The sequence below is a fragment of the Chionomys nivalis genome, chromosome 23, assembly GCF_950005125.1.
Source record: "Chionomys nivalis chromosome 23, mChiNiv1.1, whole genome shotgun sequence".
In the NCBI taxonomy this organism is placed as follows: Eukaryota; Metazoa; Chordata; class Mammalia; order Rodentia; family Cricetidae; genus Chionomys; species Chionomys nivalis.
This window is the reverse complement of record NC_080108.1, coordinates 2,918,713-2,942,399: the sequence shown is the minus strand read 5'-3', so window position 1 is coordinate 2,942,399 and position 23,687 is coordinate 2,918,713. Positions and strand designations below refer to the sequence as shown.

At 44.9% G+C, this 23,687-nt stretch overlaps 1 protein-coding gene across 1 annotated transcript in view; it reads left to right on the top strand.

Annotated features, from left to right (window-relative positions):
- The window catches only part of Nars2 (asparaginyl-tRNA synthetase 2, mitochondrial), a 75,669-nt gene extending 66,822 nt beyond the window's left edge, over positions 1-8,847 (top strand). The window contains exons 12-14 of the mRNA XM_057756611.1: positions 3,409-3,506; positions 5,484-5,510; positions 8,186-8,847. Coding sequence (XP_057612594.1) covers positions 3,409-3,506; positions 5,484-5,510; positions 8,186-8,330 — 270 coding nt within the window. The 3' untranslated portion in view covers positions 8,331-8,847. The remainder of the gene's footprint in view (positions 1-3,408; positions 3,507-5,483; positions 5,511-8,185) is intronic.
- The last annotated feature ends 14,840 nt before the right edge of the window (positions 8,848-23,687 follow it).

Below are 23,687 nucleotides of genomic sequence, written 5' to 3'. Positions count from 1 at the left end.
CCGTGCCACACCTGCCGCCCGTCTGCCATTGCACCTCCTCCTAACTTACTGCCCCATGCCTGCTTTATTCTCCAACAGTCTTCTCACCTAAGTGATTTTGCTTGTTCCCCAGATTATCTGTTTCTCATAAGAAGCTTCTCTAACCCATTATAGTCAGAGACATCTTTTCAATTTCAGAGCTAGCGTTATTTTTTTTAGTTTAATGTAACTATTGATTCATTATTTGAAAATTTCATATATATATGTATTATATTTTCATACAGTATGAAAATTGTATGTATATGTATATGAAAATTGTATATGAAAATACAATACATATATTTTCAGAGCTGACACTCCTAGGGGAAAAATATCTGCTCCCCTAACAACCCCTAGCTGCCAATCATGTCAGGTGTGGGTGGAGCTTCCTGAGCCCTCCCCCACCTGTGTTGGGAGGCTGTCACACCCAGGAGATGGCTTTTCACAGCCGTCTCCCCATCCTCAACTCTCACCTACTTCCCACCTCCTCCATGGTGGTGCCCGAGTGTGTCTGACATGTCCTGCTTGGGCTGAGCGCGCCAGAGATGCTTGCTCTCTGCACTTTGACCACTCATGAGCGCCTGTATCAACCACTGACCTCTGCAGAAGAAGCTTCTCTGGTGAGGGCTAAAGGCCGCACTTATCTCTAGTTATCAAGTAATACTCAGGAGACGATTTTATCCCTTCAGCAGCGCCATAGGAGCAGTTCCTACAGCTCCTCAGCTACAAGTCCTTGGCCAGTTTATATCGAGTCCTTTCCTGTGGAGCAGGCCTTAAACCCAGGGAGAAAGTGATCGGTTACCCCAAAACAGTCAGACGTGTTTTCACCAGTGAGCGTATGTTGCCAGACTCTTCATTACGAGCCACTAATTCTTAACCCATGTTAACACACTGCAGAGATGTTAGAGGAACCACCGAGATGGCTCAGCGGGCAAAGGTCCTTGCCACAAGCCTGAGAGCCTGAGTGGAAGAACAAACCCTGGCTTCGTAATTCTCTGAGCTCCACAATGCACGTGTGTGCGTGCGCACACACACATACACACACACACTCTGTTCTCAAGAACTCCTGATGGGCCATGGTGAGGGAATTGAACAGGAATGCAGAGAACTAAGGGTGAGTCATGTGTGATTCCCACAGAGTCAGAGTCAGACTTTAATCCTAAGGTGGTGTCTACAGAAATGGTTTCCTTTCTCCAAGAGGAAGAACTGGATGGCTTGTGTGTCTGTGTGGCTCCCAGCTGATCTCTGCTGGCTGGCTGGGAGTTTAAAACTCCCAAGGAAAAAAGAAACGTGGTAATTACCTTGGCCCTGAGGGAATGGGAATGTATTTTGAGACAAGGTGAGAATTACAGTTCTTTGAAACCATTAGTATCTTTGTAAGCTATAAAACATTGTCCATTTAGCACGCACAAGTAATGAGATTGACTCAGGATTAACACAAGAGAGCAGTTTTCAGTGTTGCCCGCACTGGCCCATCTGCATCCCCTGGCTCCGGCATCAGAGGTTTTTCCCTTCTCTAAGGTCGGGGGTAACAGAAGAAAGTCACCTATCAAAGGCTTTGTTCCTGTTTATCCCGCTTTTTAATTGGAAACCTAAGCCTTATTTTGAGTACATTGATTGGGATCAAGAGTCAGAGTCAGAAGGGAACATCATAAATAGAAGCCAGGGTTTGCTCGGCTTGAATACCAACATGTACTGTTTCCAGACAGCCTGTGCTGCAGCTGTGTGACGTAAACAGAATCCACACTCACACCCGGTAGAAGATGGGCCAGGAGCATTCTGGGCCGAAAGATGCTCGGAGAGTTAGGGAAATGTGCAAAAGAACGTGATGCAGCCTCTGGTACTCCCCTAGCAGAGGGATTAAAGGGCAGAACTGAAGTCTTTCCACTACTAAAATGTCAAGGCTGCAGATTCATACGAAAAGGTTCAAACTTGGTCATCTTTGAATTGAGACATTTCTCTCTACAACTGGCAAATTTTTAAGTGAAATATATTTATTTATAAAACATTTTCTATTCATTTTACATACCAGTCTCAGTTCCCATGCCCTCCTCTCCTCCTGCTCCCCCACCTTCTACCCACCCCACCCCCATCCACTTCTCAGAGAGGGCAAGGCTTCCCATGGGGAGTCAACAAAGTCCGACTTCACTTTGAGGCAGGACCAAGGCCCTCCCCCCTATATCTATATCTAGGCTGAGCAAGGTATCCCTCCAAAAAGACTGTGCTCCAAGATGTCAGTTCAAGCACTAGGGATAAATCCTCATCCCACTGCCAGTGGCCCCACAGACTGCCCAGCCATACACCTGCCACACACATTCAGCCGGCCTAGCTTGGTCCGGATGTTCAGGTTCCCCCACTGTCCGCCCAGAGTCGGTGAGCTCCCACTAGCTCAGGTCAGGTTTTTCTGTGGGTGTCCCCATCGTGGTCTTGACCCCTTTGCTCATGTTATTGCTCCTCGCTCTCTTCAGCTGGACTGTGGGAGCTCGGCCCAGTGCCTGGCTGTGGACCTCCGCTTCTGCTGGATGAAGGTTCTGTGATGACATTTGAGATACTTATCAATCTGATTACAGGGCAAGGCCAGTTCAGGCCCGCTCTCCTCCATTGCTTAGGGTCTTACCTGAGGTCGTCCTTGTGGATTCCTGGGAATTTCCCTAGTGGCAACTGGCAAATCTTTAATGAGATGTTTAGCTCCAGTTTTTAATCCCTTATTAGTCTTCAGAACCACCAGATCGACACCAGTGCCGTGCGTTCTGGTCCTTTGAACCTTTTTTTTTCTTTAAAGTAGAAATGATTGTTAATACAGAGGATGTTCAAAATTGAAGGTCACAGACTGAATTTTGCCTGTGATTTGATAAATTCCTAAGAAAAAGACTAGAAAAAGACCAGGGTAGCACTGAGGGCTTCCTTTGCTGGTCAGTCAGGATGAAGCTTAGAAACAGGAACAAGTAAATACGCTTTTAGCCACATAATTAAAAGATACAGATCTTTTCCAAAGGGAATTTTCAAAACTTGCAGCTTCTGATGCTACGCTCTAGCTCAGTGGTCTTCAGCCTTCCTGACACTGTACCCCTTTAATACAGCTCCCCATGGTATGCTGACCCCTCAATCATAAAGTCACTTTGTTGCTATTTCATAATCATAATTTTGCTACTGTTATGAATCATAAAGTAAATGTCTGATATGAAGGATATATATGACCCACAGCTTGAGAACTGGTTATCCAGCTGATTTAAGACATACATATTCCCCCAAATAAGATTCTAATAAGCAGTCAAAGAGCCAATTTTAAAACTGTTTCAAGAAAACGGTTTATGTGTTTGAAAACCTGAGTGCTGCAGTCACAGGGAAGTACAGTGATGTTCATGGTTGGTTGCTTGGTTTCTTCTTTAGGTCGCCGCTGTGGATCTTCTAGTTCCTGGAGTTGGGGAGCTCTTTGGAGGAAGCCTCAGGGAGGAACGGTACCACATCCTCGAGCAGCGACTAGCCAGGTATTGGTCAGACACAAAGGAAACACACTTCAGTACCTGGGGAGGGGCTCCTCACACCCATCCTGAGGAAATGTTTCTCTAGCATCTATAAGCGTCCCTTCCTTGAAGACTAGATCTATTGGCAGGGGTAGGAATACATGAGAGGCCAAGGCAGGAGAACAAATTTCACAAGTTGCAGGCTGGCCTGGAAACCCTCTCAAAAACAGAAAGAGAAAAAACACAACAAAACAAAAAAAGCCATGGTGGTTCATTCCTGTAGGCCAAGCACTCAGAGGCAGAGGCACAAGGACCATTCTTAAGTTTCTAGCCATCCTGGTTTTCATGATGTGTTCCAGGTCAAGACACAATTACATAATATCTAAGGCCCTGTCTTAAAATTTAAAAAAAAAAAAAAAAAAGGCAATAAAAGCAAGAGAAATTCCCAGGCCCTTTAAAGCATCTCCTTCATTTTCTGGTACCTGTGCACTTTTTACTACTGTGGTTTATGACGGTCGTGATCCCAGTGGTCGTGAAGACAGCTGAACTAGGAACGGCTGAACATGGAAAGATGCTGAGCTAGCATTTGTAAGTCTCTCTTAGGCACAAGTCCTCGTTCAGCTGCTTGAATAACTTGGTTTTAATTTACTTTCTGAGATCTGTAAAATGGATTCATAGATTACATAAAAATATTTTGGAGATAGAAAGTAAGAAATCATATTTCTAAGTGAACTATCACTCCTTTATGCATGATCTGCCAGAAAACCACAATGACTTCCTAAACTGACCATGGTTACAAACCCATTTTCTATGGTTTCCACTTTTGCTATATCAGACATGGAATTTTTTTTCTCCTTTTATTTTTTATATTTTGTTTTTATCTTATTTGGTTTTGGTTTTGATTTTTCTGGGTTTTGTCACACTTGGAAAAAACATTTTGAAAATATCCTGCTAAATTAGCCATTTTTCAGGCCACCTTTTCCTAATGTAGACATGCTTTGGAAGTGGATGCTTTTCCAAGATCCCAACCTGTAACTCCCTTGAGTGACTTGGTCTTGCCATCCCACTCCTCCTAGCTGCTGCATTGGATCGGGCTCCAGAAGAAAGGAAGTAAGAGCTGTGGAAGGGCGGCCATTATTGGCTAGACTACCACCTCCCTACTGCCACTCAGTGTGAGACAGTCCTGTCGACACTGTGAAAGAATTTGAGATTTCTCTAAAAAATTTTTAGCATAACAGAAATGACACGTGGCAGGAAACCATATCTGTTGAAAGATTAGTCGATCCGAATTCTTCAGTTCGTCTCCCTCCAGGAAACCGTGTCTGATTTCAGATACTCTCCAGACTTTTCTTTGCAGTGAAGTAAATGACTGCTCCTCTGTCTCTCAGCTCTGTCTGTGGCTGTAGCTCGTGTTTCTGTCCTTAGAAAGTTAGAACTTTGAAGGTCCTTGTCTTTTCAGATGTGATTCTGCTGCCTTTGGAAAGGGCTGAGGGTAATTGTGGTAACCACTAAACATCTAAAGTGTTACCCGTATTCCTCTAGACAAGAGCTAGATTACAGAGTGTTAGGAAGGCAACCTCAGAGTTGCACTGTTGGCTTAAATGTTACGGAATGAACTTCGTGTCCAAGTGCGCATTGTCTGCCTGTCCCCCAGGCTCCTTGAGTGACAGCTAAAGGAGGGCTTGTGCAGCACAGAGAGTGTCTTCAGCCCTTCCTGGTTCATTCTGCTTGTATTTTATACGGAGAGTAAGCGTGTGTCAGTCCTGTTCTCAGTCTGTAGATTTTATTGCCTCTTACTTTATAACCTCATTGTTTGCTGTCAGTGTTGATTGCCTTGTTATTAATAGACTCCTCACCTCCTCACTTCCATTGTGTATGATTGGAGGACTCGTGTTTTCTTACGAAGGTCCCTGTATGCACAACCTAGGATAAATGTTTGGTGGTTGATTAATAACTGTTTTATTGACGTCTTGATTCTTTTTCTTATTTTCTTCTTTCCAGATCAGGACTTACAGAAGCCTACCGGTGGTAAGGATGTGGCCCCTGTTCTGCGAGTGTTCTGAGTGTTCTGTGGGGAAACTGTTACTCGTATTCCCCTGCCTCTGTGAGCAATGCTAAGAACTGAGTGTGAGGCCAGAAAATTGTTTACTCTCTTCCAGTCTGTGAAAAACAGTAAAGCGATGTTTACCATTTGGTTACTGCTTCATGTATATCAAAGTAATGTTCCCATCCTTATGTTTATTATTCCTGTAATCATCCCAACTCTTAGATGCTGCTGTTGTCCCTTTATCACCCTCCAAACATGAGGCCAGAGGCGAACTAACTTAAACAAGATGGAGCTGAGAACTCCAAACACCAAAATCTAACTTGTGGTCTTGTTCATGTATTGAGACAAGGCTTTGCTACATAGGCCAGCAAAAGCCTTTGCTCTTCAACCATTGGACTTTGGTTTCCCTATGTTTGACGTTGGAGCTTTGATTAAGTGATACCTTAGATTTCCAAGAGCTGGAGAGCCCTCAGCTGCCTAAGAACAAGCCACCTGAGGACAGGCGGTGGTGGTGCACGCCTTTAATCCCAGCACTTGGAGAGACAGAGGCAGGCGGATCTCTGTGAGTTCAAGGACAGCCTGGTCTACAACAGCAAGTTCCAGGACAGACTCCAAAGCTACAGAGAAACCCTGTCTTGAAAAACCAAAAAAAGAAAAGAAAAAGAAAAGGAACAACCAGCTGTCTGAAGTCACGTTCACTTCCACAAAGTTGTTCTGGTTTTCCTTCCGCAGACTCGTTGGTCCCTGCAAATGTAGACAGATTATTTACACGTCTACAATAGTGCTGCCTTCGGGTCTAGATGTGATAATAGCAGCAGTATCCTTAACCGTTTTTGTTGTCCTTAGGAGAAGGACGTGACGAATTACGCTCTTGCCTTTTGGTAGCAAAGGAGATGGGTTTCAGAGTTACAAGGTTCAGCTCATGACTTTTGACTGCCTGGTGGTTTCCAGCAAAACCCTTAAGTATCTTGATCTCTCTTAGCGTCTTGTGTTTCATGAGTATGAAATGAAATGGTCATATCTGTTTCACAGAGTTCTTGTATGAAACGAAATCGTTCAGACATGTGTTTCCATTGAGTAGAACAGCTCAGTGAATGCTAGTCCCTGCATCCTTTCTCTTCTGAGCATGGCTGTCTATAGGCAGATCTCTTGAGGCAGTTATGCCATTTTCCCCTCACGTTCTGTCAGCTATTGCTCATACTGTTTAAAACTTGCTTAAATAACAGCAGATTTTATATACTGGCTAAGTAAGTATGATACTTATTAAATCTTGTCTATATTTTTTATTTTTAATATTTTGACTTTGTTCCTTGGGAGAAAGAAGTCTCACATGCCACAGCAAGCAAGTGGAGGTCAGAGGTCAGCCCTTGGGAGTTGGTTCTCTCTCTACCATACAGGTCCCAGGCTAGAACTCAGGACAGCTGGCTTTGCTACGAGCAGCTGTACCGGTCCAGTCCTCTCTCCTGCTCCTAGACTAATTCTCTATCTAAAAGTTTCACACACATAGGATTTCCAAATACAGATATTTATGACTTGAATTCCCTTCCCCAATGGTAGGCATAGTATGTTAAAGGCGAAAGGCACTGACGAAGGTTCCGCAGCCGTGGCCTGGAGAGCTGAGCGGCTACCAGCTGCAATCCTTCGAGGTCCTGCTGTGGAGCTGAGTTCACACACTGTTGGGGAAATTATTAATTTGTTTTAATTTTTGTATATGACTCTAGAGTTCTCAAGAGCAGTGAGATGGCTCAGGGGGTGGAGTCAATGCTTGCCAGCAGGCCTGACAGCGCGTGTGGTCCCTGGACTACTGTGGTTGACAGAGAGGTTTGACGTCAGAGTCGCCCTCTGACCTCAGCCAAGTGCCGTGCTAAAGGAGACCCCCAGTCAGATAGTATAATAAGGTTTTTACAGGGCCACCCTCCCTCCTAAAATGACCTTATTCCGTGCTAGCTTGCTGGACTCTGAGTTTCAGTAATAGCTGTATCATTTGTAACCATGAAGTCTTAATGGTAACAGAACAAGCATAGGAAGTGGCCTCCACATCTAGAGCACAAGCACATGTGTGCAGATACACACACGAACAACATCAGCAACAAATTCCTCGCTCTCCCGTGTATTGAGTAAGACGATGGGAGTACGGAGGAAAACATTGCCATTAGCGTACCGAAACAGAGAAACAGAAGTGCACTTTCTAGTACTTGGGAGCAGAGGCAGGTGGAGCTCTGTGAGTTCAAGGCCAGCCTGGTGTACAGAGCTAGTTCCAGGACAGCCAAGGCTACACAGGGAAACCCCGTCTCGGGGAAAAGAAACTAGTGTGGTATAAGATAGTATTGTTGAGTTGGGAAGTGGAAAGAAAAAGGAGAGCTAGTATATGAGGCAGGATTTCTGTACAGGAACGATGCATCAGTAGCTAGAGAAAAGGTCACGTGACCAACGCCTGCACTGCACGGCAGAATCCACCGCCGCTTGTTTGGAGCCCTTGGATAGCTAGCTCTCCCTCACGTCTCCGTTTTCATGGTGTCTGTGGAATGAAAAGATGGGTGTGCGCCATCTACCGCAGTGACATCCACAACACATGGCTGTAAAACACAGAATTCCTGTCATAACCTTTGACCTCATACAGTGTTTCGAAGTCATGATTCTCTGTTTTTAAAAACAGGTACCTGGACCTTCGCCAGTTTGGATCTGTGCCACATGGAGGCTTTGGGATGGGATTTGAACGCTACTTACAATGCATCCTGGGAGTTGACAATATCAAAGATGTTATCCCTTTTCCAAGATTTACTCATTCGTGCCTTCTGTAGCTGAAAGGAAAGAGACTACTGTAAAAACTCTGCCCATGAATATACATATAGAAGACAGGTGGTGTGTTTTAGAAACGTGGACTCCAGTGCGCAGCTCTTGTGCTACGAGGTATAATGCCTGGAAACCAGAAATGGCTTTTCGCAGACTGTAATAAACTCTCCCAAGAAGAAATCCTCAGAACAATTGGACTTTCGAGTCTGTTACCTCAGTTAAGAGGGAGAAAGAAGTAGCTGGGCCTGTTGTCCAGCTGCTGGAAGAGCTGGCGCAGGTGAGTGACTTGGGCCTGGAGACATCTCAACAAGAAGAGGGGAGACGCTGAAGATAAGGCCTCAAAGTTCCTCCTTGACTCCAGGACAGAATGGTAATGTTTCACCTTGCTCTGGCTTTTATCAGTAGCTCACTTCCCTTTGTATTTTTTTAAAACAACTAGTGGCCAAAAATAAGATAATGGTGGCTCTTCCGCCCCTGCCATCTCAGCTGCAATAAATGTCCATCTATTCTCAGTGCTTTACTCAACTCTGTGAAAGAAAACATTCCTTTCAGGGTCTGAACTGATTGCTGAAGTTGCTCATCTGGTTTGAAACTTTCCTCATCGGGCAGGGAAAAGACATCAGTTTAATAACTGTCAATCTTAGTTATAAAAGTTAAGGAGAAGCCGGGCGGTGGTGGCGCACGCCTTTAATCCCAGCACTTGAGAGGCAGAGGCAGGCGGATCTCTGTGAGTTCGAGACCAGCCTGGTCTACAAGAGCTAGTTCCAGGACAGGCTCCAAAACCACAGAGAAACCCTGTCTCGAAAAACCAAAAAAAAAAAAAAAAAAGTTAAGGAGATAACCTTAAGATAACCTTAATCCTTTTTTTTTTTTTGGTTTGGTTTTTCGAGACAGGGTTTCTCTGTAGATTTGGAGCCTGTCCTGGAGACCAGGCTGGCCTCGAACTCACAGAGATCTACCTGCCTCTGCACCATTCTAGTTCATTTATAGTAGCTATTTAAAATACTGTAATAGTCAATGAAAATGTACCTAAGAGGGTACATTTTTGGGGTGGGGACAGGGTGTAACGTATGTAATCCCTGCTGGCCTGGTATTCATTATGTAGTCCAGATTGGCCTCGAACTCACAGAGATCCTCTAGCCTCTGCCTCCCGAGTGCTGGGATCCCAGTTTACTCCGTGAAATTGGGAAGAACGGTATCCTTTAATCCAAGATGGGGACAGAAATAGGTCATTCTCGAATGTGGTGTCACCTAGGAAGAAGGGACGAGAACCATTTTGGGAGCTCACGTTCCAGTTCTTGGAAAAAGCTGCTGGTTTGTGTGACCTGGAGCGTTTTTGTCAGGGCTGCCGCAGTGATTGAGTGTACTTGTATTTGTGTGTGTGTAGTAGGGGCTGTGGGCCTCTTCCCACAGCCCGGCTCATGGTTGCCTGGCTAGCTTATGCCCCAAAATAACGACACACAAACTGTATCCTTTTAAACACTGCTTGGCCCATTTCTGTTCATGTATGTAGCACCCCAAGGTGCGCTTACCGGGAAGATTCTAGCCTACGTCCATCCTGGGTCAGAGCTTCATCGTGTCTACTCTGGAGAGGAGAGCATGGCGTCTGTCTCTCAGAGGAGCTGCCTTGCATCTGAGCTCACTTCCTCTTCCTCCCAGCATTCTATTCTGTTTACTCCACCCACCTAAGGGGTAGCCTATCAAATGGGCCAAGGCAGTTTGTTTATTGACAAATGACCTTCCTCCATCATTTCCCTTTTTTCTGTTTAAACAAAAAAAAAAAAAGGAAGGCTTTAACTTTAACATAGCAAAATTACATATAACAAAACAGTTATCAAGTAAAAATTACAATATTTACATCTATTTTATCTTTATCATAACTAAGGAAAACAATAACTATCTATATATTCTTTAACTCCCTCAAAGACTCCAGAAGGATATAATATTACCTAAGCAAACAAGAAATAAGCAACTTTCAAACTCTAGAAATGACAGAGACATCTTGCTGCCTGGACAGCCACCCAAAGTTCCTCTGTACCGTTGGGGCATCCATCTTCTGCTTACAGGTCCATAGTGTCCAGCAGACATTTCCATGAAGCAGGAAATTTCAAAGGCAGTTCAGTCACTATCTGCTGTATCCTGCAGAATGTCTTGCAGACTCTTTCATGAATCAGGAACCCCAAAAGATCATCTCACCTTAGGCAAGTTCAGTAGTCCTCTCTCTGTGGGTTCTCTGTGTCCAGTTTATGCAACAGTCCAGGCAAGAGCAGTTTCTTGCCCAAATGGCTATCAAACTCCATAAGGTGCCTCTTCGATGCCCATCTTCTTCTTGAAGCAGATTGGTGCTGCCAGGAGCAGAGTGTCTCATTGTCATGAAAAACCCTAAGTTATTAAAACATTTAAAATACCATATTCTCTAGCCTTTGAAAGATATGATGAATGCCTATTTGAAATATATGCATGCACATCTAGAAAATCTAACTAACATGACTACAAACTTGACTATTATTGATAATTATCTATTAACAACCTATATACATTACATTTTTAAGTGAACTACACAATCACAATACCTTAATCAATATCAGAAATACATATACATATAATAAAATTGACCTTAAATTAATATCAGTAAACCAAGATTCATATCAATGTAAATTATTCACATCTATATCATCTCCCCCTTTAAATGTAAAAGAACATTTATAAACAATATATGGGAACATGGGCGCAGTTTTTTCTCTCCAAACTGCTTCCTGCTGAATGGGGGCGCTGTTATTCGGGTCTTTTATGGGATAACCTGTCTGCTAGGTTCATCTCAGTTGGCAGTTGAGCAAAGTAATTTTTTGAAGGTGTTCACACAGCAACCCTTCAGGAGGACGTGGTCTATCATACCATATTGGGATCGAAGAAGCAATCCAAAGAGTCTCATCCTCTGTGAAAACAATAGAAGAAACTCTTTTCCAAAGTATCATATCCTTAGATCCAAATTCTGAAGTCAAGGTATTTTGAAAATATCTATCTTGGATTAGTTCAGCAGCATTTATAAACAAATATCTTTTAGCATCTGTTGCTCCTTCCTCAGCATTCAAACAATTCAAAGAGAGCATAATAGCATACAGTATCAAGATTCTCTGTGTAATTTCCATCTTTGTGCAGCTTTATTTTAACTCTATTTTGTTTACTTTTACTTTTGTTTTATATTCTCTGTATATATTTGTCCTGGAATAACTCTGTAGACCAGACTGTCCTTGAACTCTCAGAGATCCTTCTGTCTCTGCCTTCCAGGCATTGGGATTAAAGGCGTGTGCTACCACACCTTGAAGTCACAGAGGTAAATTTCCCTCTTGCCTCCCAAGTGTTGGGATTAAAGGTGTGTACTACCACACCCAACTACTCTCTTTCTTCCTTATTTTACTTTTAAGAACTTTAATTTTCAGCCTGTATATATTTTTAAACACACTGTAAATCATTTAAAGTTTTCTTTGTCTTTGAATCTCTCTTTACTGTATCTCTCTCTTTTTCTGACCACACGAGCCTTTAAATTACTGAGCAATATGGGTAGGATTAAAGCCGTGGCTTTGCCAGCTAAATCCAGGCCATTCCTTAGCTTTCCAGCCTCATGGCGGAGGTACCGGCTGTAGCCATGTTTACTACCACAACTCTGTGGCGTTTCAAGGTCCTTGCCAGCAAACAAGCTGCAATACTATATCCACAGACAACACTCAAGTCCTCTCTCTGTAGTTGGCCCTCCTGCCTCAAACAGTCAGAGTTTGCCCTGGCAGGATGGACCAGAATGCCAGAGTTTTAAAACAGCACAACTTTTTTCCTGCTACGTCTGAAAACAAACAAGTATGCAGTCAGCTTTTATCAATACCTTTTAAGTGTTTCGTGGCAGGACCTCTTAATGAGCTGCAGGGTTCTGCAGCTGAAGCTGAGTCAGGAAGCCTCTCTTAGATGAGAGCACTTGCTTGCCTCTAGCAAGCAGAGCAGACCCGAGAAATTGCTGCTACCAAGAAAACACGCTTTACTCTATTCTTTCCCAAGCTTTCTCAGGCTTTCTGTGGATGCAGTTATCCACGTGGGCGCCATCTGTAGTAGGGGCTGTGGGCCTCTTCCCACAGCCCGGCTCATGGTTGCCTGGCTAGCTTATGCCCCAAAATAACGACACACAAACTGTATCCTTTTAAACACTGCTTGGCCCATTTCTGTTCATGTATGTAGCACCCCAAGGTGCGCTTACCGGGAAGATTCTAGCCTACGTCCATCCTGGGTCAGAGCTTCATCGTGTCTACTCTGGAGAGGAGAGCATGGCGTCTGTCTCTCAGAGGAGCTGCCTTGCATCTGAGCTCACTTCCTCTTCCTCCCAGCATTCTATTCTGTTTACTCCACCCACCTAAGGGGTAGCCTATCAAATGGGCCAAGGCAGTTTGTTTATTGACAAATGACCTTCCTCCATCATGTGTGTGTTGAAAAACATGCTTGGACCAGAAGGGTGGCTCAGGCTTAGAGCACCCATGTCGCATGCCTTGGGCTCAGGGTTTGATCCACAGCATGAGGGGGGATAACAGCGTCTCACAGTTCCGAAAACGACTTGTTCTGTGCTTCAGTCCTCACCGGGCTTCATCTGCATGGGTCTGTTACTGGTTGTGTGCTCAGAATTTATGTGTATCAACTAATTATAAGAGGATATGCATACCTAAAATAACTAATTTTAAGAGTTTCATTAGATAGCTCTCTCGGATTGTCTTTTAAACTTACTTGTAGATATATGTTTGTCTGTGTGTGTGTGTGTGTGTGTGTGTGTATGTGTGTGCACCAGTTACCTGCCTGGTGCTGACCGAGGCTAACAGGGGACATGAGATGCCCTGGAGTTTGGAGTTAGATATTGTGAGCTGCTGTGTGGGTGCTGGGACTAGAACCCGGATCCTCTGGAAGAGCAGGCAGTGCTCTTAACCAGGCCCTCTTAGGTTTATTCTCTTATGGAGATTGGGGGTGACAGGGTCTCTCTGTGTAGCCCTGGCCTCCCAGGACTTACTACACATAGCAGACTGGCCTTGACCTTGGAGGTGTACCACAGTGCATGACCCTCTCTTGGGTTAGCTCCTAACCAGTTTGTTTATGTTCCTTTTTGTAACCTAATGCAAAACAACAGCTGAAAAGACTGAACTTGAGAACCTAAGGGTCAGAACACCCCTAAGAGGTTGGCAGGACTGGCCTGCTAATGCAGAGAGCACCTCTGTACTTGAACCATCTGCTTCTGTCTCTAAAAGATACTCATTCCATGGCTAAATCTGTGTGATCAGATGATTGCTAACCCTGCTCCAGTCTGCTTCCCTGGAACTCTAAGCCCTGGGCTTGCATACTAAGTTTAGGAAAGTTTGAGAGGGATAATTAGGACGTTCATAAGACCGGCTCTAGCTGGGATTAGAGAGGAAAAGCCACTTGTGAAGTAGGAGAATACTGTCTGAGCTGCTTTGGAATGCCACTCCTGTGCTGGGTGCTAAGCAGCTGTGGACAAAGCAGAGTGGCACTTCATGGAGTTTATAATCCGTGGATAGGACACATAACAAGGAGTAAGTGTGATATGCAAATCTCTGTGAGAGAGGAAGCTGTGTGAGGACAGAAGCATCTAGAAAAGTCGCCTTCGGAAGACAGTGATGCTTAACTTCACACCCGGGGGACTAAAGGCAGAGAACATTGGTTTTCAGTTATTACATTTACTTATTTGTGGGGACAGGGTGTTCGTGGTAGCGCAGGTGTCGGGGCAGAAATCAGCTTTTCAGAGTTTGTTCTCTTCTCGTGTGAGGCCCAGGGGTTGAATTCAGGTTGTCGGGCCAAAAGGGGGAAAAAGGGCAAAAGCCTTCACCTAGCGAGCCAAGTCACCGTCCTGTAGAAACATTCACAGCACTGGCTGGTATGGCGTAGTGGCGGTAGTTTTGTGATATGTAGGGCCACCCCACCCGCAGTCCAGGGCTACCCCACCCGCAGTCCAGGGCCACCCCACCCGCTGTCCAGGGCCACCCCACCCACAGTGCAGGGAGCTCGAGGTGGTAGCGGTTCCACCAGGAACCCGGCCTCCCCTGATGTCTTGCAGGACGGCAGGACATCCCCACAATCACCATGAAGGAGCACTGGGTAAGAGCTCCATGCTCCAGTCTCAGCACCAGCTTCTCCGAGGAGTCTTAGGCAAGCAAATCATCTCTGGGGTCTGCAGTTATTTCATCCTCAGAATTCACTCTGAGTAGGTAAACTCTGAGGATCCTTCTATTTCTCGGTCCACATTGGACATAGTCACTAAGATCTGTGTAATTTTTATATCATTCACGGAACCTCGCACACGCTGAGTTTCTAACGGTGCACAGTGAAGTCAGGTGATTGACAGTCAAACAGTAGATTTTGGCCTGTTCAGTGTGTGGTACAAGATTGAAAGATTTTAGGTCATCAGACGTATATTGCTACAGGTCTTTCGGGTCTTTCCAAAACCTCATTCTTAATCCTTCTCTCCTTGACTGTTGTTCACGCGTAGAGTTCACACGTGGAGTGTCTGGTTGAAGCTGAGCACTTGTCACACGCCCGTTGGTTTCCATCTTTGTCTCAGTGCTTGTGTTTTACCAGTAGTTGAACAAAAACAAACACTGACTTCAGATGATAACACGATTTGTGAAAAATGAAGACAATACCAAATCAAACTGGCTTTCAGGTGACCTAACGGGGAACTTCTTAAAATGTCTACGCATCAGCTAACAGGTAAACAACTGGATATGTGAGCATATAAAGATAAAAACAGGATTTTAGCTTTAATAGAACAAATAATCCAGTCAATCGGTGGGCAAATTCATTGAACACACCATTCTCAAAAGTATAAATTTTGAAAAAGAAGAAATACAAATAACCAGTAAATACAAGTCTGCTCAACATCCTTAGCTATAAAGGAAATGAAAATCAAGACTGCATTGAGAATCCCTTCCACCCCTGTCAGGACGGCTGTCATCGGGAAAAATAACAAGTTCTGGCGTGGACACAGAGAAAAGACTCCTTTAGACGCCACTGGTAGAAGCGTACTCTAGTTCAGCCCCTGTGGAAATCAGTTTGGGGATTCCTTTTTTAAAGGGGCAGCTAAAAATAAAACGGCCATATGGTCCTGCTGCCCCCACTCCTGATGTGTACCAGAAGGAGTGTGCAGCAGCGTGCAGATAGATCCCACCCACCCTTGCTGTCCCGCTGTTCACAGTTGTCTGTGAACAAAGAAAACCTGGTCCATATGCACAGGGGGTACTCCGTCCCCTCAAACAGATACGCCTTCATCCTTTGCAGGAAAGTGGGTCGGATTGGAGATCCAGCCCAGACAAGTACCACATCTTCTCTCCTGTAGAATCTAGACTTTTGTTTGATGGAAACACTCTCACTGTGTGGCCCTAGCAGACCCAGAACTAACTCATTTTGTAGACCAGCCCTGGGATTAAAGGTGTGTACCGCAGTGCCCTTCTAGACTATAGATTGTTTTTAAAGATGACAGTAGATCGGGGCTATGTCAGAGTAAGGGGACCAGTGGGAAGGGACAGAGAAAAGGAGGTAAGGAAGGATATGAGTGTGGCCTATGTAAACTGGATACATGTGTAAAAATGTCACCATGAGGAAGCCCAGCAGTTAAAAAGCTCACTATGCCTCAGTTAACCCGAGGATGTGTGTAAGCAGGGTCTGAGGAAGAATGTCCTCCATAGACTTGTATATTTCAATTGGTGGAATTGTTTTGGAAGGATCAAGAGGAGTGGCCTTGTTGGGGGTATGCCATGGAAGGTAGGCTTTAAGGCTTCAAATGTCCACTCCAGGCCCCGTCTCTGCCTCTAACTTGCAGATAAGATGTAGGTTCTGAGCTGCTGGTCCAGTACCTGGCTGCTGCCCTGCTCCCAGCCGTGACAGTCATGAACCTCACTCTCTGAAACTGTAAGAAGTCCCCTATTAATTGCTCCCTTTTATAAGTTCCCTTGATCGTGGTGTTTCTTCACAGCAGCAGAGAAGTAACTCAGACAGAGTCTCATGTTAGCAAGGCTGTCCTGAGCTCAGATGCTCTGCCTGGTAGCCTCCTGAGCAGGAGGGGCTACAGGCATGCTCATAGAGCCACACCTAGCACTGGACCGGTACATTTTTTCAGGAAAAAAGTACCGTTTAGTAGCACAGAATTGCACTATATAATATCCACCCCCCTCCCTTTGCTGAAGGAGGGTGGTTTTAGATTCTCAGAGCTAGAGTTATGGGGATTTTTTTTCGTAGCACCTCTGGTACTCATGATTGGGCAGGCAACACTCTTAACTGCTGAGACATCTATCTAGCCCCATAAGAGTATTCTTACTATGTTTTCTGTGTTAAAAGGTTGATTTAAGTTAGGTTTTTCTTGCAAGTCTAATTTCCAATGAGAAAGGCATGAGGCTGTATTTCCCCAGCATTTTCAAGTGTCACCTCCAAATGATAACCCCAGCAATTCAAGAGTGTGTGTCCTTTAGGGGTTTTGTTGTTGTTGGGATTTTTTTGTTTTATGTTTGTTTGTTTGTTTGTTTTTCAAGACAGGGTTTCTCTGTGTAGCTCTGGCTGTCCTGGAACTCACTGTGTAGACCAGGCTGGCCCCAGACTCACAGAGATCCACCTGCCTCTGCCTCCTGGGTACTGGGATTAAAGGTGTGCACCACCATATATATTCTTTATTAATGGTTCCTATTGTCATTTCAAGGTTTGGAATTTCCCTTTTACTGTCCTCTTGGCTGGCAGTTGTCATGTTTTTCGATCTGAGGAGAAGGTAATTGCTTGAGTAACGCATTCCAGATCTATGCTCTCACTGTCTGACCCATCCCAGAGACTGTGTATCTGTGAGAGGTCAGCAAGGAGCTGTTTGTCTGTGTCCTTCTCAGACAGGCTCCGTCAGGAGCTTCCCTTTATAATTCCAGTGTCTTCCACTCATCTTCTGTATAAACAGGATCTAGACCTTGGAGCATGGCAGACACAAATGGAGAAACCCTGCCCATCTTTAAACTGTATGCTTCCGGTAGAGGTGAAGATGCTCTTGTGGGTTTCATCGCTCTTTATTACTGTATTTGTTTAATAAGTGGGTGGCTTCTGATTAATATCTGTGTTCAGTCTGCAATCTAAGCTAGAAAAAAAAAAAAGAAAGCAGGTGAGGTTGGTGTCCGAGTGTGACTTCTTCCCAGTTTATGTGGCAAACTAAGAATTAGCAAAAGCACTAAGAAATGAGAGACCATCCCTGATTGCCGTGTTAACATGACTCAGTGTAACATCCATGAGAAACATTTTAGCAGATCATGGTTCACACGCCTCCTGGAAGCTGGACATCCTGTGGAAGCCGGGAACCCTGGATCCTCTTACCAGTTGTGGCTCCAACGAGCTCTTATTTAGAGTTCTATTTGGAGTCTCGTGAATTCACAGCTTTTATTACCATGTGGAGTAGTTTCTTGTGACTTTATAAAAACAAACAAACAAACAAAAAACTTCAGTAGCCTTTCCTCAAGCCTTAAGTCTGTGTAGTTATCAGTCTTAGGGCTGTCGTTTGGACATCGCTTTACAGTTTCTAAAATGTTTTGATGTGTCTTATTTTCTTAATTCGCAAAGCAGTATAGCATAAACCTTGCTCTCTTGTATCGGAGTGGTCTTGACGTTTATTTGGTTAAATAAAAGATAGCTTGGGGGAGAGAGAGAGACAGACTACAGGTAAAGCCCCCAGCCTCCAAAGACACTAAAACCAGAACTCCCTAGTATTCAAAGAACATTGCATCTTAAACCCCAACATGTAAGAAACCCTGTCTCGAAAAAAACCAAAAAAAAAAAAAACCCCAACATGTTGTAAAACACACCTTTGGCCTCTAATTTCCCTGTTCTACAGAGGGAAAGGGGAATTAAAATTGAAGAAGGGAAAAAAAAAAAAAACATGATTGAGCTTAGATACATTCTAGTGAAGGAACTGAAAATGGCACAAAGGACACTAGGTCAAGCAATTTCTTTTAGCTACACCTCAGTTAACCTCAGAATGGATAATGGATACAGGGGCACGGTATGAGCCTAGGCTAGTTTCAAGCCTGTAGGTCCTCTTCCTTCACCTTCCCGCGAGCTGAGATTACAGGCCTGGACCACTAGGCTTTACTTCACCTTTGGGTCCTTCCTTCCCGACAGGGTCTTATATAGCCCAGGCTGGCCTGGTACTCCTAATTCTTTTACCGCCGACCGCCTAAGTGCTAGGATTAGAGGTTTGCATTACCATGCCAGGTTTGTGTGGTACTTGGAATCAGATCCAGGCTTCCTTTCATGCTAGCCAAGCACTCGGGCAACGGATGTCCATCTCTAGCCAGCCTCACTTTCTTTACTGAGTCTGTTTTCCCTGTCTGCTTCTTTGGATTATCCTAGAATGTACCCAGAAACATGGAAGAGCCTGGTTGGGAACTACCGATGCTCTCCTAGAAGGATGGATGGATGGAAGTTTGTTACTTGAAGAGTGTCCCTCTGATAATAGAAACCTAGCAAAGTGCTATTTTGTTTCATTTATTTGGTTGTATTACATTCAGCAAGTTATTTCATCTCTGAGTTTATACGCCACCTACAAAATAAGAGTAAAGCTCCTATAATGTCGGGAGAGCTGTGAGATTATATGGCAGGGTTTCATAAGTTGAAAGCACTACCCAAATGTAAGGTCCCTAAAAGAAATTCTTTCAAAATTAAAAATAAAAACATGCCTATGTTAACTAATATGTAAATGTATTTCATATATATTATATTTTATTCATTTCAAATGAAGTTTTATGCCTAGCAAGGTTATGAAAAAATACGTTGAAAACTTTGAACAGTTCAGTTTTGATCCGTACATAAAAGGGAGAATCAGTTATTTCAGGGCCGTGGTGCTGTGTGGCTTTTCCTTTAAAGTCTGCCTACGCGCTCAGCTCAGTTCCATGAACTTTTATTGACCGCTCACTGTGCCACACCCAGTAATGCAGTCCCGTTGACCCTCCTGTCGGAGGCTCTTGTTTCTACTGATGTGAGCGTAGCTGGGATCTGAGAGCCCATCATGGTCATGTGCTGTAGCAGTCAAGAGTAACTAGGGAGCAAGAGTTTAACTCTGCACTGAGAAACGTCCAGAGGGGGTTTGATCCTTGGTGTGTAGAATAAAGGACGCTTAATTATACAAATGCCCGACTCAGCAAACACCATAGTGGGTTTGTCCCCGTGTTCTTTTTTGTTGCTGTTGTTTCTAACGTGTTCTTCTCATGTTGTGCAGGACGTGGAGGCAACCGGCCTCAGCCTCTCGCTTTCTGGGATCAGAGGTATATGCAACCTTGCCTGTTTGTCCCCGGACTTTTCTGTATGAAATATGGGGAAACAGACCTGCAAAACGGTACCCCTGGGAACCCTTGCACCACAGCCTGCTGTAGCTCTCACACCGTGCTCTTCCTCCAGCACGGCTCCATATTTCCTCTGGTCCTTTACACTGTGGTATATCAGTGTCCAGGTCCTCCCCCACTCCCTGGTCCCTTACACTGCGGTATATCAGTGTCCAGGTCCTCCCCCACTCCCTGGTCCCTTACACTGTGGTATATCAGTGTCCAGGTCCTCCCCCACTCTGTGGTCCCTTACACTGTGGTATATCAGTGTCCAGGTCCTCCCCTCCCCCTCTGGTCCCTTACACTGTGGTATATCAGTGTCCCGGTGCCTTCCCTTCCCTTTCCACTCCAGCACCCTAGATGGGTCAGTTTTATCAAAAATGGCTTCTGTCATCTTTCTGGGTAGTAACAAGTGCCAGCTAGTGATTTAAAAACTCCGAATAGGCTGTTTGTTAATTAATGACCACATAGACAGCAAAACAGAAAACCCCGTAGGATCAAAAGCAGGAATCTAAAGTAACAGCGGGTCTGAGAGTGTTGCTCAGTGGGCAGAGTATTGGCCCAGCATACTTGACCCTGGGGGGGGGGATTGTTGCTCAGTGGGCAAATACTGGCCCAGCATACTTGACCCTGGGGGGAGTGTTGCTCAGCGGGCAGAGTACTGGCCCAGCATACTTGACCCTGGGGGGAGTGTTGCTCAGCGGGCAGAGTACTGGCCCAGCATACTTGACCTGGGGGGGGGGAGTGTTGCTCAGCGGGCAGAGTACTGACCCAGCATACTTGACCTGGGGGGGCAGTATTGCTCAGTGGGTAGAGTACTGGCCCAGCATACTTGACGCTGGGTTGGTTGCCAACACTGCACAAACCTGGTATAGTGGAACATTCCTATAATCACAGCATTTAAGAGGTAGATACAGAAGAATCTTCAGCTACATATGTGTTCACGTCCAGCCTGGACTACATGAAGCTCTCTTACTTTAAAAGCAAACAAACAGACAAACAAAGACTGTTGTTAAAAAGCAGTGGGCCTAATCTGGTGGTCTACGCTTGAAATCCCAGCACTCTGGAGGCTGGGGCGAGAGAATAGCTCGTTTGAGGGTAGCCTGAGATTCACAGTGAGCTGCTCTCTCACAACGGGCAAGAATCTGGAGGTTCACCTGATAGTCTGTCCTCAGGATCTGTGTTCCTTACAGTGATTTCTACATCTCTCCTGGTATTACTTCTTGAACTACGGTGACTTGGCAGGTGACCTCTCAAGAATGGATCTGTCCTGCTTCGCTGTCCTGTCCCCAGGGCCTGACCGTGTGCCATGCATGTGGCATTCCACTAAAAACTTCAGCTGGAAAAATTTCAGAGTCAGACTCAGAGAGATCGGGCCAAAGTTCTGAGAGTTTTCAGCTTCTGATTTTCTCCAAGCTTTCTCTCATTCTAGACAAGTGTCTTGCCTTCAGTTTGAAGCAGTAACTACTTAAATCATCTCTAATTCAACAGATGTCTGTTGGCTTCTCTGCCTGTCCATGTTGAAGGCCTGAAAGAAGCTGAAGTGTAGGTTGGTGTGTCTTCAGTTCCCGCAGACTTAGTAATTCCTGGTTTCACCTGAACAAGCCTCATGTTGTACATCACCCAGGTACTGCTGCAGAGGTCTGCCTACCTCTTTGTTTCCCCAGAAGGATCTGGAAGTTCTCAGAAACTCGTCTTTGTTCATCTTGCTGTTCTGCTGCCACACTTGAGGTGGTAGTTTCTCAGCAAATCCTTATGGAGAGTTGTATGCCATTCCCATAATCATTCCTAAATAGTGTGTATTTGGATATGAGCATAGTATTTTATATTTGAAAGAAGTACGTGCTTTTCTAAGTGTTTTTGAGGTTTAGATGATAACTAGATACACACTGAAAAATGAATTGCTTTTTATTACATTTTCCAGGCCTGAGGTGGTGTATTCTTATAATCCCAATATTCAGCCTGAGCCAGGAGGATTAACCACAAGTTTGAAGACAGCCTATATAGCAAGACTCTGGAGGGAGCAGAGTTGGGGGGTGGGGGACGACAGAGCAGGGCAGGGGGAGGGAGCAGGAATGGGGAGTGGAGATGTAGCTCAGTTGCAGAGCGGCAGGAATGGGGATGCGGCTCAGTTGTAAAGCGGCTGCTCTTGATTGAGCCCCCAGGACCCCATAAAACCAGACAAGGTGGCACATGTCTATAATCCCAATCCCAGAAGCACTCAGAAGGTAGAGGCAGGCTACAGAAGACCATCTCAAAAAAAAAGAAAAAAAAAGTGGACTTTTGTTTGTTTATTTTCTTTAGAATATCTATTTCGTAACAACCTCTCCTTCAAGCCTGGGATGTAGCTCCATAAGTTCCTAGCACACTCAGGGTTCCATGTTCAAACTCCAGCATTGCAAAAGAAATAAAAAGACAACATTTTAAGTCGGCCATGGTGTTGGTAAAGCACAGGATTGCCATGATCTCAAGGCTATCCTGGGCTATATAGTAACATCCCAGCAAGAGGAAAACATCTCAAGGCTAGCCTGGGCTATATAGTAACAACCCAGTAAGAGGAAAACATCAGCTAGCCTGGGCTATATAGTAACAACCCAGCAAGAGGAACACATCAAGACTATGTCTCTAAACACATCAAAACCCTCTTCCTTTGCCCCACCCCCTCCTGTTAGCCAATGGGTTCCTAGCAAGCACTCTTGAAACCTTTGCTGAACAGACACCTGACCCAGAATGGCCCTGTCTCATTTTCTCTTGAGAAATACATTTGGGAACACAAAGGAGCATGGATCAGTTCTTCAAACCAGAAACACAAATTTTGGAGCTGCCAGGCGAAGTGCCTCAAGAGTCAGAAATGACAGTGCTCAGAGACACACACAGATCAGACCTGTCTGTCCAGTTCTTGCTGTGTCGCTAGCTCAATTTACTCTCCTTTCTTGGGCCATCAACTTGTTCCATTAGATATAATTTACTTTTTTATAAAATTTGAGACAGGCTCTCAGTATCAGTATGTGGTTCTGGTTGCCCTAGGACTTATTGTATAGACCAGATTGGCCTTGAATTCACAGAGAGCCCCACCTGCCACCATACCTGGCTCTCTCTTTTTTTTTGTGTGTGTGTGTCTTTCACATCATGCCTCCCAATCCCACCCGTCTCCCTCTCCACCCCAAAATAAAAATTAGAGAAAAAGAGGGAAGAAACAAAGTGTCACCACGGAAGCTACAGTGTGACAGAGTAAGTCACGTAGTAAACTCCGTTATCCATACGTGTTTACATGTGGGCGTTTATCAGAAACAGTCATCAGTCTAGTTCAAGGCCCTTGGTCTCCTGCACCATCAGTGCTGGGCCTTCCCTGGAACTCTTTCTGGACAAACCATTGCTGCCCTGTGTCCACAGGACTTACACACGGGTGCACAAACGTGCGCGCGCACACACACACCGTGCCCTAGCATGGTGAAAAATTAAGATGCAGTAACAGGCTAAGTGACTTCTTCACTTTTTAGGATTCTTAATGTCTTAAGTCACACACACACACACACACACAAACGAATACCACCAAGAACAGAACATGTATGTGAGGCCGACTTAGGGAGGAGGTGGACAAACTATGCACTGGATTAAAGAGGTCTAAGGACCAGCGTGTTGTACAGCCTCACAGAACATCTCTCTTTAAAGATTCTGCCTTCGGGAACTATATAATAAGTTCCCTTTGTCATAGGCCTTACTGGTATTGAGCCAGTCTAAACTAAAACGGAAGAGACTTGAACAAGTGTGTGCGCTCAGCCCAGCCCAGGATACACCATTGACCTCATCATGAGCGATGACGAACAGATGTGCAAAGACCTCAATCTGCAGAAACAATGCCAAATGTTGTGGGCTTTGTATGCACATTTATCATCATCAGACACGGTCTTGACATGTTGCCTTGACCTGGAACTCACAGAAACCCACCTGCCTCTGCCTACTAGGTGCTAGGGTTAAAGACACGTG